A 15,569-nucleotide genomic window follows, 5' to 3' on the forward strand; every position below is an offset into this window, starting at 1 on the left:
TTTTTTTTGCAGCGTGGGAAGCGCATATGCCGGTGATTAATGTAAAGATGCTTATCTGTATACATTCCTGAAGCGTTTTGTATGAATAGCCATTCTTTTGAGTGATAAAAGTGCAGCGAGTAGCGCACTAATTAGCATTAGCGAGTTAGACTGGAGTAGATCATGATGATTCTTTGCACATCTATAAATTGAAGCAGAAATCCTTGTCAATCAAATCATTTTGAATCAAAAATCGTTCTGAATCTAATCGCAGACCTAAAAATCATCATCATCATCATCATCGAATCATGAGACAGTCAAAGATTCCCACACCTAATACTAATACACTAATACAGTATAAAGTGACCTACCACAGATCTACTTGTCACTGACAGCCGGTGAACATGAGCCTGTCGATTCACTCTGCCACTGTGTCAAAAAGATCAGTGTTTGGATTCAAAGCAATTGTCTTAAAAGGCTATCTCTCTCTCTCTCTCTCTCTCTAAAACTTATTAATTAATCAAATTAGAAACCTAGATGTAACACTGAAACAAAACGAGTATTGAATGTGAGGCTGCTTGCTAGCATATAACCCTAGGCTGTGTGCAGTGACGTGCAGTGAGCTCTAGGTTTGGGTAGGCAGGCAGTCGCAAATTGAGACGCACATACATTCAAACTATTTTAACATATGCCTCTGTATGGGTAGAAAATAAAACAAAAACACATTACTCTCTTTTGAAGTCTTACATTTTTTGCTCCGCAATCCTTTTTTAAAATTTTACTTAAATTTTTTGAGCAGGATTCGTACCCATCGTCTCCGGTGCAGCAGCTCAACACTTGCCACTCAGCTTAAGTTCTGGGCCACCGTCTGCCAGCTGCGATAAACGTTGCAGTGCACTCTGCCTCCCATTTGCCGCACAACGAAAAACTGACAATTTCAAACCTGCCCGGAACGGTAATAAAGTGAATATCTTCATTCATCACAAAATCAAGCTAGCTATAGCAATGTCAAACACCATGCAAAGTGAAACAGCCAGTTAATCGAAGCACATTCACAAAGCCAATCTTTTCCTTTTTTCTTTGTGAAAAGTACGAATAATTCTTTGTCCCTTACTTTGCTGAATATTCGGTAGCTAAGGATGGTCTCCCATCCTTCAAAAGATGGCGTTTTCCCTGAAAAGAAAGACATGAAAATAGTTTTATATTCTCCAGAGTGGCGTCATCTTACCGCTTTGTTGTGCACAAGTGTGTTTTGAATTTACAAATTGCACTGTACGTTTGCATAGGAATAATACAGCGACGTAAAAAGGCTGCGTAGTGTTGGAATTTATTGCTATATTAATATAAATTTAAGTTAATAATCTGACTCCAATTTGTGACCTTACCAAACTATCACCCATCCAACAATAGCATGCTCGTTCTGCAATAGAAAGGTATCAGGAAGCCGGCATTTTCACACACGAGTGGATTTATTCCTAACATTCAAATCTAATACAAACAGCTGGGGTCCCGGGTCCCTATCAATACAATTCTGTACGTCTCTGTCTCAAGCAGCCAACGTATTCTCATCCGAGTTGCCCCAGTGAATAGTTATACTACACAATATTTAAATGACACAGAAACAAAGGCATCCTGGCATTATTCTATTGGCTATGTGTTTTCTGCAGTTTAACTTTAGCTTGCTTTCCATTGGCCGATCTTCATCCGCAGCGTCACTGGGTGGCTTCTCCTGTTTTGTACTTTTCCGCCCCGGTGTCAAACAAATGTGGTTTACAACATACTTTGATCTTATCACGGTCCTGCATCTCCCCCTGCAATTAGCATCCTTTGTTGGCAACATTCCATTCCTAACACGCCCACGTCCATCACACACATCCTGTATTTCACCCCCACGCACACAAACTCTTATATTCCTTTAATCACACACATCCTGTATTTCACCCCCACGCACACAAACTCTTATATTCCTTTAGTAGCGATCTGCCTATTAAGGACATTTTCTACTGGGAAACTGACTATGCATGCGCAAACACACATCACTACGCGGACAGGGCTAGGAAAATTATAATAATAATAAATCATTTTTGCCTGCAAGCCAGACAAAGTAATGTCATTTTTATCACCAAATGTTGTCACTTTTAAACCTATAGGTAGTGTAGGCTTTCTGAAATGAAAGAAATAATTAAAATAAATAGAAAAAGCCAAACGGTTTCAACATTCATTTCAGCCTGTGGTAGGCAGTGCCTACCTTGCCTATCCTGACCGCATGTCACTGGCTTTGTGTGGGTGCGTGTATGATTGTGTGTGTTGCCCGCAGTCAGTGAAGGAGATGTTCCATTGCAGTGATTTCCAGTTCCTGAGGATAGTTTTCTTGGTGATATTGTGGGCTGCAAGGATAAATTTATCGTGTGTTTTGCTCAGGCTGATTGTTGATGTTTCCGCTGCTCTCTCTGCAAGATAGCGTGAGGTTACAATGGAACATGACAACCATTATAGTGACTCTGTAACCTCTTTTCAAAAGTGTTTGTGGTGTTGTGCAATGTCGGGTGGCAGATATGTGCTTGAGCTATCTATTTTCTATACCTCTTATCCCCATTAGGTTCATGGAAGAGTTGTACTGTGGGCTATTCCAGCTGACTACACTAGTCACCAGTCAATTATTCATAACTTTAAATCCTGATCCTTATTCACTGATTGCAGAAATGGTTCTTCTGCTTTATAGTGTATAGTATAGTAAAGTCCAGTTGAAGTCAACAAATCATCACACCTAAAATAATTGCCTAAGTCATTTTTTTGTTGCAATTTTTTTTTTGCCTTAATATCATCTCTTCGTGATGCAAATGGTTAAATTTTTTGTGTTTCCTGAAAAATCTCAAACAATGACAATGATCATTTTAAGGCGTACAAGAAGTGCTGCACACCAACTCACACAACTATATTAATAGAAACCCTGTCATGTAAAAAAGAAAAAAGAAAAAAAAATATTTTTTATGTCATTGTAAATAACCTGAACTACTGTAGCTTTCATGGTGTGTATCGACTTCAGAGATTTTGGGTGCAGCAGTATCTGGCCTTTAAGTGAGTGTACACACCCTCCCTCCCCTTTATTTTCTCCCCTCTCTGCTCTGATTACATCATCAGAAATGCATCCCATCCTCCACACTCACTCACTCTCGCTTTGCCAAGCTTTTAAATCCTCATCCACTGACCTGCCCACCAGCAATTTTTGTGTTTCAAATCCCCAAGGCTGTGCAACACTTTATTTGGAAAACAAGACAAACACATAAAGACACACAGTAGTTTCAATCATCTTCACAATAGGGCTGTGCAATTAATCGAAATTCAATTACAATTTCAATTATGACACTCCACAATTACAAAATCAGAATAATCGTAGAAAAATTAAAGATTATTAATACTAAGTTTTGAGTTGTTTAAATGTATACTTTTGCACCTTTTTAAATTGTTAGAATAACTTATTTCATAAATTTAGTTTTATCCAATAGTAACTTGCATAATTATTGTGTTTCAAACAATTGTATTTGTCTTAATATTTGTTATTTGTTTTTTTCATTTAAACATTCTCTTGTTTTGTACCCAAAAAAATAAATGATCATCCTTTACTGCACAGTCCACATGCTGCACTCCAACTTCAAGTTTTTAAATAATAATAAATAAATATATATTATTATGAATTCTGTTTGGTCCAAAAGGAACTTACATAATTAGAGTGTTTCTATTTTTTTATTGGTCCTAATATTCTTAAAAGTGTAAACATTTTCTTGTTTTGTACCAAAAAATAAATGATCGTCCAACTGCACAGTGCACAAGTTGCACTCCAACTTTAAGTTTTTGCCAACATAAATAAATAAATAAATAATGTTTGGTCCAAAAGGAAATTACATAATTATAGTGTTTCATAATTTTTAAAGGCTTAAACTTTTTCTTGTTTTGTACCAAGAAATAAATAATTGTTTGAATAATCGTGATTTCAATTATTGCCAAAATAATCGTGATTATTATTTTTTCCAAAATTCAGCAGCCCTACTTCACAAAGTTATATATAGCAGAGACAGCGGGATTTAAACACACACCAGAGCCTTCTTTACTGGATGACCCGCTCTTCCTCCTGAGCCACGACCGCCCATAAGTTGCTGACATAGATGAACATTAATGATACATTATTTGTAACTACCGGGTGTGCCATGGCTCTAAGTTTTTGTCAAATTTGCATTGGCCACACTGGGCTGAAGACATTCATTTATCTTCACAATGAGGAATGTACTGATTGTATGGTTATGTGTACATAGAATGATGAGGTGGTCCTACAGTGTTCGGCCACAATCCACAAGGAGCAACAGAAACTCTGCCTGGCTGCTGAAGGCTTCGGAAACAGGCTGTGTTTTCTTGAATCAGTCTCCAACTCCAAGGTACTGATTAGACTTTTACGCTTCGTCATATTGCATATGAGTATACCAATACATTTGGGTCAACAATGTACAAATGCGCAGACAAAAAACACATTTATATTCTTTCACGAAATTGATACCCTTCAGAGGTGGCAAATCCAGGTCCAGAGAGTAAAAACCCTGCCACAGTTTGGCTTTAGCCCCAGGTGCTAGCTAGCTCACATGGTGCTTGTTTACCTGCTAGGGAGCTAGCTAGCTAGCAACAGGGGCCAAAGCCAATCTTTGGCAGAGTTTTTACTTTATGGTCCTGGATTTGCCACCTCTGATACCCTTTTATATGATGTTCCATGAGATATCTCCTTGAAACTGTTTTTTCTCTTTCAAAAAACTAATATATAACCAACATTCTAATGCCTTCTTACTACACTATGTTGAAATCTTAAATACTATTTATTGTTGTGTACATGTTATTATGTGTTTAAATGAGATGATGATGATTTTGTTTCTGTACCAATTGAAGTATGTTCAAGAGTTTGTTACCTTTTTGGGGGTTTGTATGAGTATTCAGATGTACAAACACTATCAAATTAGGGTCACAGCACCCAACGGTTCAAAGTCCCTCTTGGAGTCACTGTTTATTATTCTTCCAATGAATGAGTTGATATCAGTTTTGATCTAACCAATCCAAATTTAGAGATTGTCTGTTATTCTAGCATAGTCTCAAATGACTATGTTTAAAATTGAACAGGAAGATGGCCTTTTTGGGCGAAATCCAGGGCTCATACTTTGACTTACTCCGACTGGAGAATTAGCCCCAATTGGGAGCATGTTACTTGACAGAGGAGCGATATTAAATTGCAACGTTTTGTGTTTTGTTTTTTACCTTCACTATACAATATGGCTGCGCCCAAGGTATTAATTACTTCCAAGGTTTACCATGAAAAAGAGGGTGTAAGAGCTGTCATCACTATAGCTAACCATTTGTGTTGCTGTTGTTTCAGAATGTACCTCCAGATCTGTCAATATGTACTTTCATTTTGGAGCAGTCACTCTCAGTTCGAGCCCTTCAGGAGATGCTGGCCAGTAGTGAAGAGAAGACCGGGGGAGTGAGTTGGAAAAGATGAAGAAAAAATACATGAATAGTGGCGGAAAAATTCAAGACAATTATATAACAACAAATCATTAAGACAATATAAACGAACAATTATGTTAAAAAAAATTGGTATATGAAAAACTGAAGCATCTAATTACATTAGTTTTGGGTCATTCACAGAAAAATATGAAATCCAAAAGCACTAGGACTTTTTTGTAAATTCCAGCACTTATCCTGGTGTGAGCCGATCCTGTTTGAGGCTCCACAGGCTCTCGCATACAGAAAAATTAAAGGATGTTATGGCCACTTTGACACTCTCTGGCTTATTTAAACACGCAAAAAGCAATCAATCAATCAATTACACGTTACAATTATTTGTAACTTTCTGTTCAAGGTGATAAGAAAAATAGTTTGGGATTTTCATGATCTTTGGGGTGGTCTGCTCTGCAGCACTGTATTCCACTAGAATAGGTCCGCCCCTGCTCTGAGCTGACTTCACATTCAGAACAAAAATTCGAGTATGTACTAATAACAAAATAAGATGACAAATTTGAAAACAGTGTTCACTGGAGGATCTTGATGATGAATGTGATATTTGTTCACAAATCAGACCTTGACACAGACAGCAGAAAGTTAAGGTAAACATTCTTGCTTCTGAAATATCCTTATTCATGAGCAGGGCTCCAGACTGCCCCTAAATGGTTGAATTTTGCAGCTAAAATGAGACAGTGCAACCTTTTTTTTATCTACTCGCGCATGTGCACAACACCATAAATTTGCAGGTTTTTTTGTGTTAATATTCTTGAAATTTTTTGTTGCTAACAAACTTCTGCTCCACGCCTCGCTTCCCATACACCATTACATAGTGAAAGTGAGTAGATTTGTAAATATTTACTTCCCAAGTTAATCTGTGATTCATGTGCACCCCCGATTTTTCTACTTTTAGTATATAATTTTAGGTTAGAGGCTAAAAAAAAAAGTTATTTGGAGCCCTAATGGGACATTACAAAGAGAAATGTGGTCACAAGTTGTTTTTTTTGGTGAAAATAGTTTCTTTGCATATCTACAAAAACTCTAAAAACCAAAATGAATAGTAGCAATCATAGTAGTTAGTCGTTAGTAGTTAATCCCCCAATTTTTCAACACCTATATAAAAATATAATATAAAAAAATTAACGGTAGACCAAATGTCCCCTTTGCCCGTAGTTTTGACACAAATTGTCCCTGTTGGACAAAAACTAATTCATAAAGTAAATTTTTTTTCAAGTAAATTTTTTTTTTATTGTTGGAAATGACACAAAATAGGGTAATTTTGAAGGAAATGTAATCTTTTGCACAATTGTAAAGAATTTGAGTACACTTTTGTATAATAATCTATAGATTTATAACAAACTATGTGAACTTTTCTACTTTATACACAGCTTTTTGACATAGTAAGAGGACAAAATAATACTGTAGTATTACATTACACATACCAATAATATCATTACAATATTTTCATAATATTTTTGGCTGATTCATACTGTTCTTTGTTCCTACCATGACCCTTTCCCAGATGATCCAAGGGGGCGGTCATCGCACTTCTTTATATGGGCATGCGGTCCTTCTGCGCCACTCTTACAGTGGAATGGTTTGTACACACACTGTGTGAATTCCCATCTGACATTTCACTGTGACCTTTAGTTCTTTAATATTTCAGATTAATACATGCATTGACTGTGGTTATTGTGTTTCTGCACAGTACTTGTGTTGTCTGTCCACCTCTCGATCATCTACAGACAAGTTAGCTTTTGATGTGGGGCTGCAGGAAGACACCACAGGTATTTATGGAAATTTAGTCTATTTCTGATCTTTAATCACCTTTCTCTCTTTAAGTTTTAAATAAATATTTTCACATCTATTTTTGTCTTTTCAACATGTAGATGCCTTTTTCTCTTTTTTTAAATTTATATTCTAGTTGCAATAACATCACTTAATGACCACAGTGTATCATATTGACAAAAGTCTTTAGTGAGTCATGTTTTAACCTTCTGCACTGTGTGTATCTGTTCAGGTGAAGCATGCTGGTGGACCATTTATCCAGCATCAAAGCAACGTTCTGAGGGGGAGAAGGTTAGGGTGGGGGATGATCTCATTCTTGTCAGCATCTCATCGGAGAGATATCTGGTAATTGGTGTCTGCATGTGGGAAAACATGTGACAAGGAAGCTCAAATATACACTGGCTGTAAGAAGTCTACACACGCCAATTTAAATGGCAGGTTTTTAGGATATAAAAGATTGAAATCTTGGTAAATCATTTCAAAACTGATCCACCACAAATATGACATACAACCTGTACAACACAATTGAGAAAAGAAAAGAAAGTTAATATTTTTTTGTGAGAGGAATTAAAATAAACAGTGAGATAATGTGATTGCATTAGGGTTAAAGGCACTTTAAATAATAGTAGGTGTGCACTGGGAGGCGGACTGCTAACCAGCCATCCACTGTGCCGCCATTATCGAACATACAGTAATGCAAAAAAATAATAATGATTCCATGTAAATGACATATTCAGAGAAATTAGTGAAAATTACATATTGCATGATAATTTGGAGCAAGTAGTCATAAAGCTGAGGCTTTTCAATGTTATTTTCTACAAGTCCGATGTGTCAATAAATCATTAGATTTTGACTCATATGTTTGTGTTCCTATAGCATCTATCCTATGGCAATCAGTGTCAAAATGTAGATGCCGCCTTCCAACAGACACTATGGAGCGTTACTCCAATCTGTTCTGGCAGTGAAGTGGCACAAGGTACAGAAATATTTCTCCATCATTGTCATTTTCTGTGATGTTATATCCAAATGTTTTATTCGACCCAGAGCACAAGGCGACACAAAATCCAGCAAGGAATCACTGTGTTTATGAGTGTTTGGATTAATTAATTTCCTTTTTAGGGACCTACCTTAAAATTCCAGAAAATGTAACAGGAAGTCATTTGTGTCAAAGCATGATTTATTATAGTCAAATGACAGCAGTGATGACGCATGAAGCTTGCTGTATCGTTAAGTGGTTGACAGTGGCATGATTAATGAACATATGTGAAAAAAGGTGTGTTTTCCATGTATCGCAATGCTTTCAGTTGATCTCTCCAATTAAGATATTAAGACAGTCAACTCCTGCTGTGCATACTCGCAGTTCGGCAATCGCATATTTGCTGATTAAAAAACTTTTCTTATGTCAATATTTTCAAAATATTTTAAGCGGTTTATTTTGTTTGTGTTCAGGTTTTCTTTTTTGAACATTCCCCAATGCACTTACCGTAACTAGGGCCCGAGCAGCTACCGATGCGAGGTCCCTATTGTTTTTTGTTCGTATTATTATTATTAGAGACCGAGCAGCTACCGCTGCAAGGTCCCTATTGTTTTTCGATCGTCTTCTTCTTCTTCTTCTTTGTAAACGATCACATTTTTGGGGAACTAAACATTTACGAAAACTCACCAAACTTTGCACACTCCTCGGCTCTGCAAAAATGTTGATATTATGATTATAGTATATAACATATAGCGCCCCCCCCCCCCCCCCCCCTAGTGTGGAAAATATGTAATATTTATATAAATATATTTTTGAATGTCCAATTTTGGCCCATTTTTCCACATTCACTCTGGTCATTCTTTTTGCCCATTTGCCAACAGTTTTCATCCAATTTACTTCTAACTTCGCATGTATCATCTCAAGACCTGGGACAGCAACTGGGGAAAAAATCTTGACTTTTTGAAAAACAATATGACGGGTGCGAGGCCTCAAATTTTGTCTTTAATATTTACTTCATCAAAAAAGGAAATGCTTAATAATTCCGCTGTACAAGCTCCAAAAAATCCCAAACTTCTCATGCATCCTAAGAGCCACGGCCTGAAAACATCTATATGATGATATTTGGTTATATATGTAGCGCCACCTAGTGGTGACAAGAAATGTCATACTTTACATTTTTATCTAGTGTGCCGAGCCTGTTTGAGGTTGAGTTGAAATTTTGTCAGAAAAGCCTTAAGATTTTGATCATGCCCAACACTGAATATTGTAACTTTTTGTCAAAGGGCGTGGCCGTTACGGTGCCGCAAATTATGTTGATTCACCGTGACAATAAAAGCTGCGTTAACTTGACCCAGATGATCCTATCTTCTCAAAATTTCACACATTTGATGATAGTCCAGGTCTGAATACATCTACGAACTTATATTTATTCATACTGATAGCGCCACCTACTGGCAAATCTTTTTTTTTTCATTTTTTCTTCTACTTTTTTCTCCAACCACGTGAACTGGATCTACCTCATATTTGCTCCGAAGAGTGTTTAGGCCTCCATGATGTCATAAGTTTTCGCGAATGGCTGTGGGCGTGGCAAGGTACTGTTCGCCAAGAAAACAATGCCAATTTTGAGGGCCTAAACATGCACAGAAACTCATGAAACTTGGCAGACACATCTGGCCTGGAAAAATAAGCAATATTTTATCATGTGTTGTGTGATTTTTACAAAAATTACTCACTAGCGCCTCCTAGAAATTTTTAACAAAGCAGAACCGGTTGTACGTTTAAGCAAGAACTACGAAAAAAAATTGGTATTTGAGGGAGCCCAAGACCTACAAAAAAGTTTCTTGAGCCCATATGCTTAAATGAACAGGAAGTGAGCTACAAATTTTTTAATGTACGATTTTTGCCAATTTTTTAACATTTACAGGGGGCATACTCTGCTCACTTCTCCTACACTTTTAATCCAATTGACTTCAATCTTGGCCTGGACCATGTCAAGACCTGGGTTATCAACAGGGAGAAAAAATCTTGAGTTTTCTAAATACTATATGACGGAGGCGGGGCATCATATCTTGTGCTTCATACTTCCTTCGCTACGAAAGACAAAATACATAATAACTCCCCGGTACATGCTCCAAAAAATCCCAAACTTCACTTGCATCTTTATAGTCACGACCTGAAGGTATCTCTATGACAATAGTCAGTTATAAAAACATAGCGCCACCTAGCTCTTGGGTCGACAAAAACTAATTCCGACACCTAAGGTATTTTGTCCCAAATTTGGATATTCTTTGTAAGTGTGATAACTGTCATTTATGATTTTTTTGTTTTTACTTTCTACCACTCAAAATGGTCAGTGACATCAGAACAATTCATACATATGAACTTATATTTATTTATTTATGATGCCCTCTATGGACAATAAAAGCAACATTGTGCTATGAGTAAAACTAGTCTGTGTGTGTGTGTGTATGTATGTATATGTATATATATATATATAAATAAAATATATATATAATATATATACATACATACTGATTTTTGTCTTATCATTGACCAAAAAGCTTTACACACTCATCACACCTGGCAAAAAAAAATTCCATATGTAAAGGTTTATTATGTAATTTTCAACGAAATTCTGCTTCCAATGTGCCACTACCCCAACGTGCCAGTACCCCAACCTGCAAGTACCCCAAGTGGCCCAGGCTGTGAGGGCCCTTTATAGCTGCCCGCAGCTCTAGTTCATTTTGGTCTTACTAAATGTTAGGTCCCAAGCAAAGAAAACCTTGATGAATAATGATTTTATTGTTCAACCCAAATTTGATTTTACGTCCTTTACTGAAATCTGTTTAGACCAATATAACAAGACAACCAGTCCCATTGAATCAACCACTCCAAACTTCAGTTTTACGAGTGAAAAGTAAAGTGAGGCGTCTTTGTCCCTGGCCGAACCCAACGCTTCAAAAAGCGAATGCTTAACATCATATGATTAAACTTTGCTAAATAAATTACTATCTCCTTATTTGAAAACCCGACCGAAAAGTATTGGCATAAACATCCGAGTAGTACGCTACGTGTATTTTTTGTAAGTTTCTCAGTTTTTTCTCTCGCAAATCTGCCACTTTATAACGTTTTTTTCTCTGAATATTGCCCCTACCCTCTAAAAAAATATGTTTTTATGTGGCACTAATACGCAGTTGTAATAAAAAGACATTCAGAAAACAAACAAATAAAAAATTGCAGAACCTAAAACGCCTGTATATACTGCTTGCTCCCTGCTGTGGGGTAGTCCACAGCAGGGCGCAAGCAGTATGACTTGATAGATATACGGTAGCACACTATGCTACCCCAGAAATTGCAACACGTTACTGGCATCACTGCCCTTAGCACTAATTAGAAAAAGTAGTCAAGAAAATTAATGTGTGTCTTATTTTGGAATATTGGATATCAGAAAACATGACCCAATCTTGGGTCAAGTTTATCAGGTGTTGGTTTCAAAAGTTAATTGTCATGATTACGGTAATACTATTGTACCACTTGATTCTGCTATCCTCGTCCATGACAGATCAGTAACACTAACCAGATAAGTGAAATAAATTCAGAATTAATTATAGACGAGGAAGCCTGGGCACTTATTTCTCTGATGTCATACGTACGTGGTAAGCCACATATTGTGCATTTGTTCATTTGTCCTTTACTTTTTACTCCCCCCCCTTTTTTTCTTAACCTTTCTGCAGGTTTCTTGATAGGAGGAGATGTCTTGCGCCTCCTCCATGGTCACATGGATGAGTGTTTAACTGTTCCATCTGAAGACCACGGGGAGGAGCAGAAGAGGTAATATGCGCATGTACATTATTTTTTTCATTTTATGAATGAATCACCCAGCTATTAAAATTGCTGAGTGAAATGTAGCTAGCAATTAACAAATACCAAAGAATGAGATTAACCTATACATATACATATCTATATACACATATATATATATATATATATATATATATATATATATATACACACATATATATATATATATATATATATATATATATATATATGTATACGTATATATACATATATATGTATATGTATATATATATATGTATATGTATATATGTGTGTATATATATATATATATATATATATACACACACATATTCCACTGTGGTTATTATTAAATGTGTATAAAGAAATCTTTTGACCATTTGAAAATGGTGATAAACTGCGCAGTGGATGATAGTGGGACTGATATCTTATCATCTTTAAAAAAAAAAAAATTTTTATCACCAGAACGGTGCATTATGAGGTTGGAGCAGTGTCCAGTCATGCCAGGTCCCTGTGGAGGCTAGAGACTCTGCGAGTTCTGTAAGTGTTTATAAAGTGTGTAAAAACACACTAACAACAAACGCATCCACAACCAGATCACAGTTAAAGATACAGAACACAGTAGCACTTTATATATTACCAGAGGTGGGCGTGTCAATGAATTTTGAGTGTCTGTCCTTGGGCAATCGTCAACAGTTGGGACACCCTTCTGTTATCGTCAATCTGTCAATATTTCAAGCCAAACCAAACTGTAAACGTCAATCTGTCAAGTCATTGCTAAAATACAGCCTCTATTTTAGGACCAACAGTAAATTTCATGGGCACAGTCCGTCGATTATTAGTCTGTTAACATTATTTTTACCACGTTTCTGTCATGCTAAATTACATTTTGTCGCCACTGTTTTTGGCTTGACTTGGTTTATTATGTTGCTATTATTTTTCTCAACAATGTCGCTACATATAGTAAGTGTACACGATACATTTGAACGTGCCTGATGTAAAATAAATGAACTGAGCACTAAACTATTGCTTGAACAAACCTAGCAATAACGATGAATTTACAACAGGAGAAAAACATAATCTGTAGTCACCCGAGCTCTGCAACACAGCCAGCTATCACGATTGGGAGAAGAGCCAGAAGAGACAAGGTTTGGAGAATTTTGTGCATAGTTAGCACACTAACTAGCACAGTGAGTATTTATTTACTTGTTTTCTAAAGAAGAAAAATAGTAGCTCGGCCGCAGTCCCTGGAAACAAAAGTAAGAGTTCTGCAGTGCCTCAGCGAATTGGGCATCCGTCAGTGTTTCCATCATTTGTTATTTGTCAGCAAGACGAGTGTCCGTTATTGACGGATTGAGAAGGTCCGTTGGTGCTGAGCTGGTCATTGATGATTGCACTGATGGACGAAAACCCACTTCTGGTAATGCTTTCCATCAATTTTTCAAAATTTCCCATTATTCGTTAATTATCAACAAAACGAGCTTACGTCATTGTCAATATTGACGGATTTGCCCACCTCTGTATATTGTTAATGATATATACATATCTATCTATCTATGAGATTCATTTTTCAAAAATCCTTTCCAGTTGAATACATTTTGTAGAAACTTTATTTGTACGTACGCCACCATTGTTTACGACGCAACACGTTCTGCGTTGTGACGTAGACTGGCCACTCGCTCTCTGCTGAGCAATGCGAAACGGTATAAAGAAAGTGAGGTAAGTCTCGAAGCATTCCTAAAGAAACAAAATGCGATGCATGGTGCTCTCTTTCTCGCTCTCTTTATACCCGTTTCACATTTTATATTATTTTTTGTATTTAATTCAATTAAATTGTATTTTTTTAATATCTGATTTAATTTCCCCTTATTTTGGCAGTTTTGGTCCTCAATACACTTATACAGATCTATTTTGTCTAAAAAAAAAGCCTGGTGCTAAAAGTTTTCTCTTTTCCAGGTGGAGTGGTAGTCATATTCGCTGGGGCCAGCCATTCAGACTAAGACACGTGACTAGTGGGAAGTATCTGAGTCTGACAAAGGAGAAGTCATTACTACTAATGGAAAAAGAAAAGGCTGATGTCAAGTCAACAGCATTTTGTTTCAGATCTTCCAAGGTATGTGCTGTAGTCACAGCATCTGCTCGAAACGTTTCTTTGCCTTGTATTCTTCAATTGCACTGCTTGATTCAAGCACGTTTCTCAAAGAACTGCTGTTGTCTCTCTCTGTTAGGAAAAGGTAGACCTTGGCGTAAAAAAGGAAGTGGATGGAATGGGTACCCCTGAAATTAAGTACGGTGACTCAGTGTGTTACATTCAGCATGTTGACACCGGTTTGTGGCTCACATACCAGACAGCTGATGCAAAATCTGCACGCATCGGTGAGGTTCAAAGAAAGGTAACATAATGTTTTATGGTAAAGGTAGTATTTTGTTTTGTATTTTCATCTTTCTTCTTGTGTGAGATTGAGCATTAAGTGATAACAATACCACTATAGCGCCGACATGAGTAGTTGCCTTTGTACGACGACATATTAGGGTTACATATAAATATATATTGGTTTAGAGGGTTGGGGCAATATTCCGAGAAAAAAACTCAAACTCACTACTCGGATATTTGTGCCAATACTTTTCGGTCCGGTTTTCAAATAAGGAGATAGTAATGGCTTTAACCATATCATGTTAAGCATTTGCACTTTGAAGCGTTGGGTGCTGCCAGCGACAAAGACACCTCGCTTTGCAAAGGTCCACACCCTGAGGAACAAGCATTTAAGTTTATCTGTTAAAATAAATATTTACTTGTATATTTATGTTTCCAGAATTATTATTTACTTATTCATACATTTTAGTATTTTTTTGTACAAGTAGTTAAGTTGATGTATCGAATCTGCAGCTCTTTCTCATTCACTTGCATTTACCTAAAGTATGCTAGCTTCAGATTGGTTAGTGTTTTGTCAGCTAATAGGGGATGTAGGTGTTGTCGCTCTAGCTGCCGTGTATGACAAGTAAAGTTTAAATTAAGAATGAATCCGTCTCCATCCTTCCTTTTCATTTTATAAACAGTGTTCCATTAACCACCAACGAATCCTTACATTAGACTATAGCTACGCTACATGTATCTCCCGTAAGTTTCTGAGTTGTTTTCTCGCAAATTTGCCACTTTATAAAATCGGAAATTTATAAGTTTTTTTTCTCTGAATATTGCTCCCACCCTCTAAAAAATATATATTTATACGTGGCCCTAATGCACCGTCATACTTATGGCATACGCTCTCTTGTCTCTTTTTTGTTGTTGTAATTTTTGTTTGTTTCTGGCAAGCCTACACCACTTATTTACATGAGAGAAGACTTGCTGAGCATTAGGGAGTGTGAGACACTAACCAAAAGAGCGGCACTCCTCTATGGAGCATGGAGGTGACGGCGACGCTGAAGGGGAAAGTGAGCCGGAATGCTAGTCAAGCCTCTACAGCATAGGTGT

General features: G+C 36.9%; 1 protein-coding gene across 2 annotated transcripts in view; it reads left to right on the plus strand.

Annotated features, from left to right (window-relative positions):
- The window catches only part of ryr2a (ryanodine receptor 2a (cardiac)), a 233,607-nt gene that overhangs the window by 41,743 nt on the left and 176,295 nt on the right, over window positions 1-15,569 (plus strand). For both annotated transcript variants that reach the window (XM_077550282.1, XM_077550284.1), the window contains exons 2-11: window positions 4,290-4,409; window positions 5,390-5,494; window positions 7,037-7,111; window positions 7,223-7,301; window positions 7,535-7,647; window positions 8,179-8,278; window positions 12,013-12,109; window positions 12,563-12,637; window positions 14,054-14,210; window positions 14,326-14,490. In XM_077550282.1, coding sequence (XP_077406408.1) covers window positions 4,290-4,409; window positions 5,390-5,494; window positions 7,037-7,111; window positions 7,223-7,301; window positions 7,535-7,647; window positions 8,179-8,278; window positions 12,013-12,109; window positions 12,563-12,637; window positions 14,054-14,210; window positions 14,326-14,490 — 1,086 coding nt within the window. The remainder of the gene's footprint in view (window positions 1-4,289; window positions 4,410-5,389; window positions 5,495-7,036; window positions 7,112-7,222; window positions 7,302-7,534; window positions 7,648-8,178; window positions 8,279-12,012; window positions 12,110-12,562; window positions 12,638-14,053; window positions 14,211-14,325; window positions 14,491-15,569) is intronic.

Source organism: Vanacampus margaritifer, chromosome 18 (assembly GCF_051991255.1).
Source record: "Vanacampus margaritifer isolate UIUO_Vmar chromosome 18, RoL_Vmar_1.0, whole genome shotgun sequence".
Lineage (NCBI taxonomy): Eukaryota > Metazoa > Chordata > Actinopteri > Syngnathiformes > Syngnathidae > Vanacampus > Vanacampus margaritifer.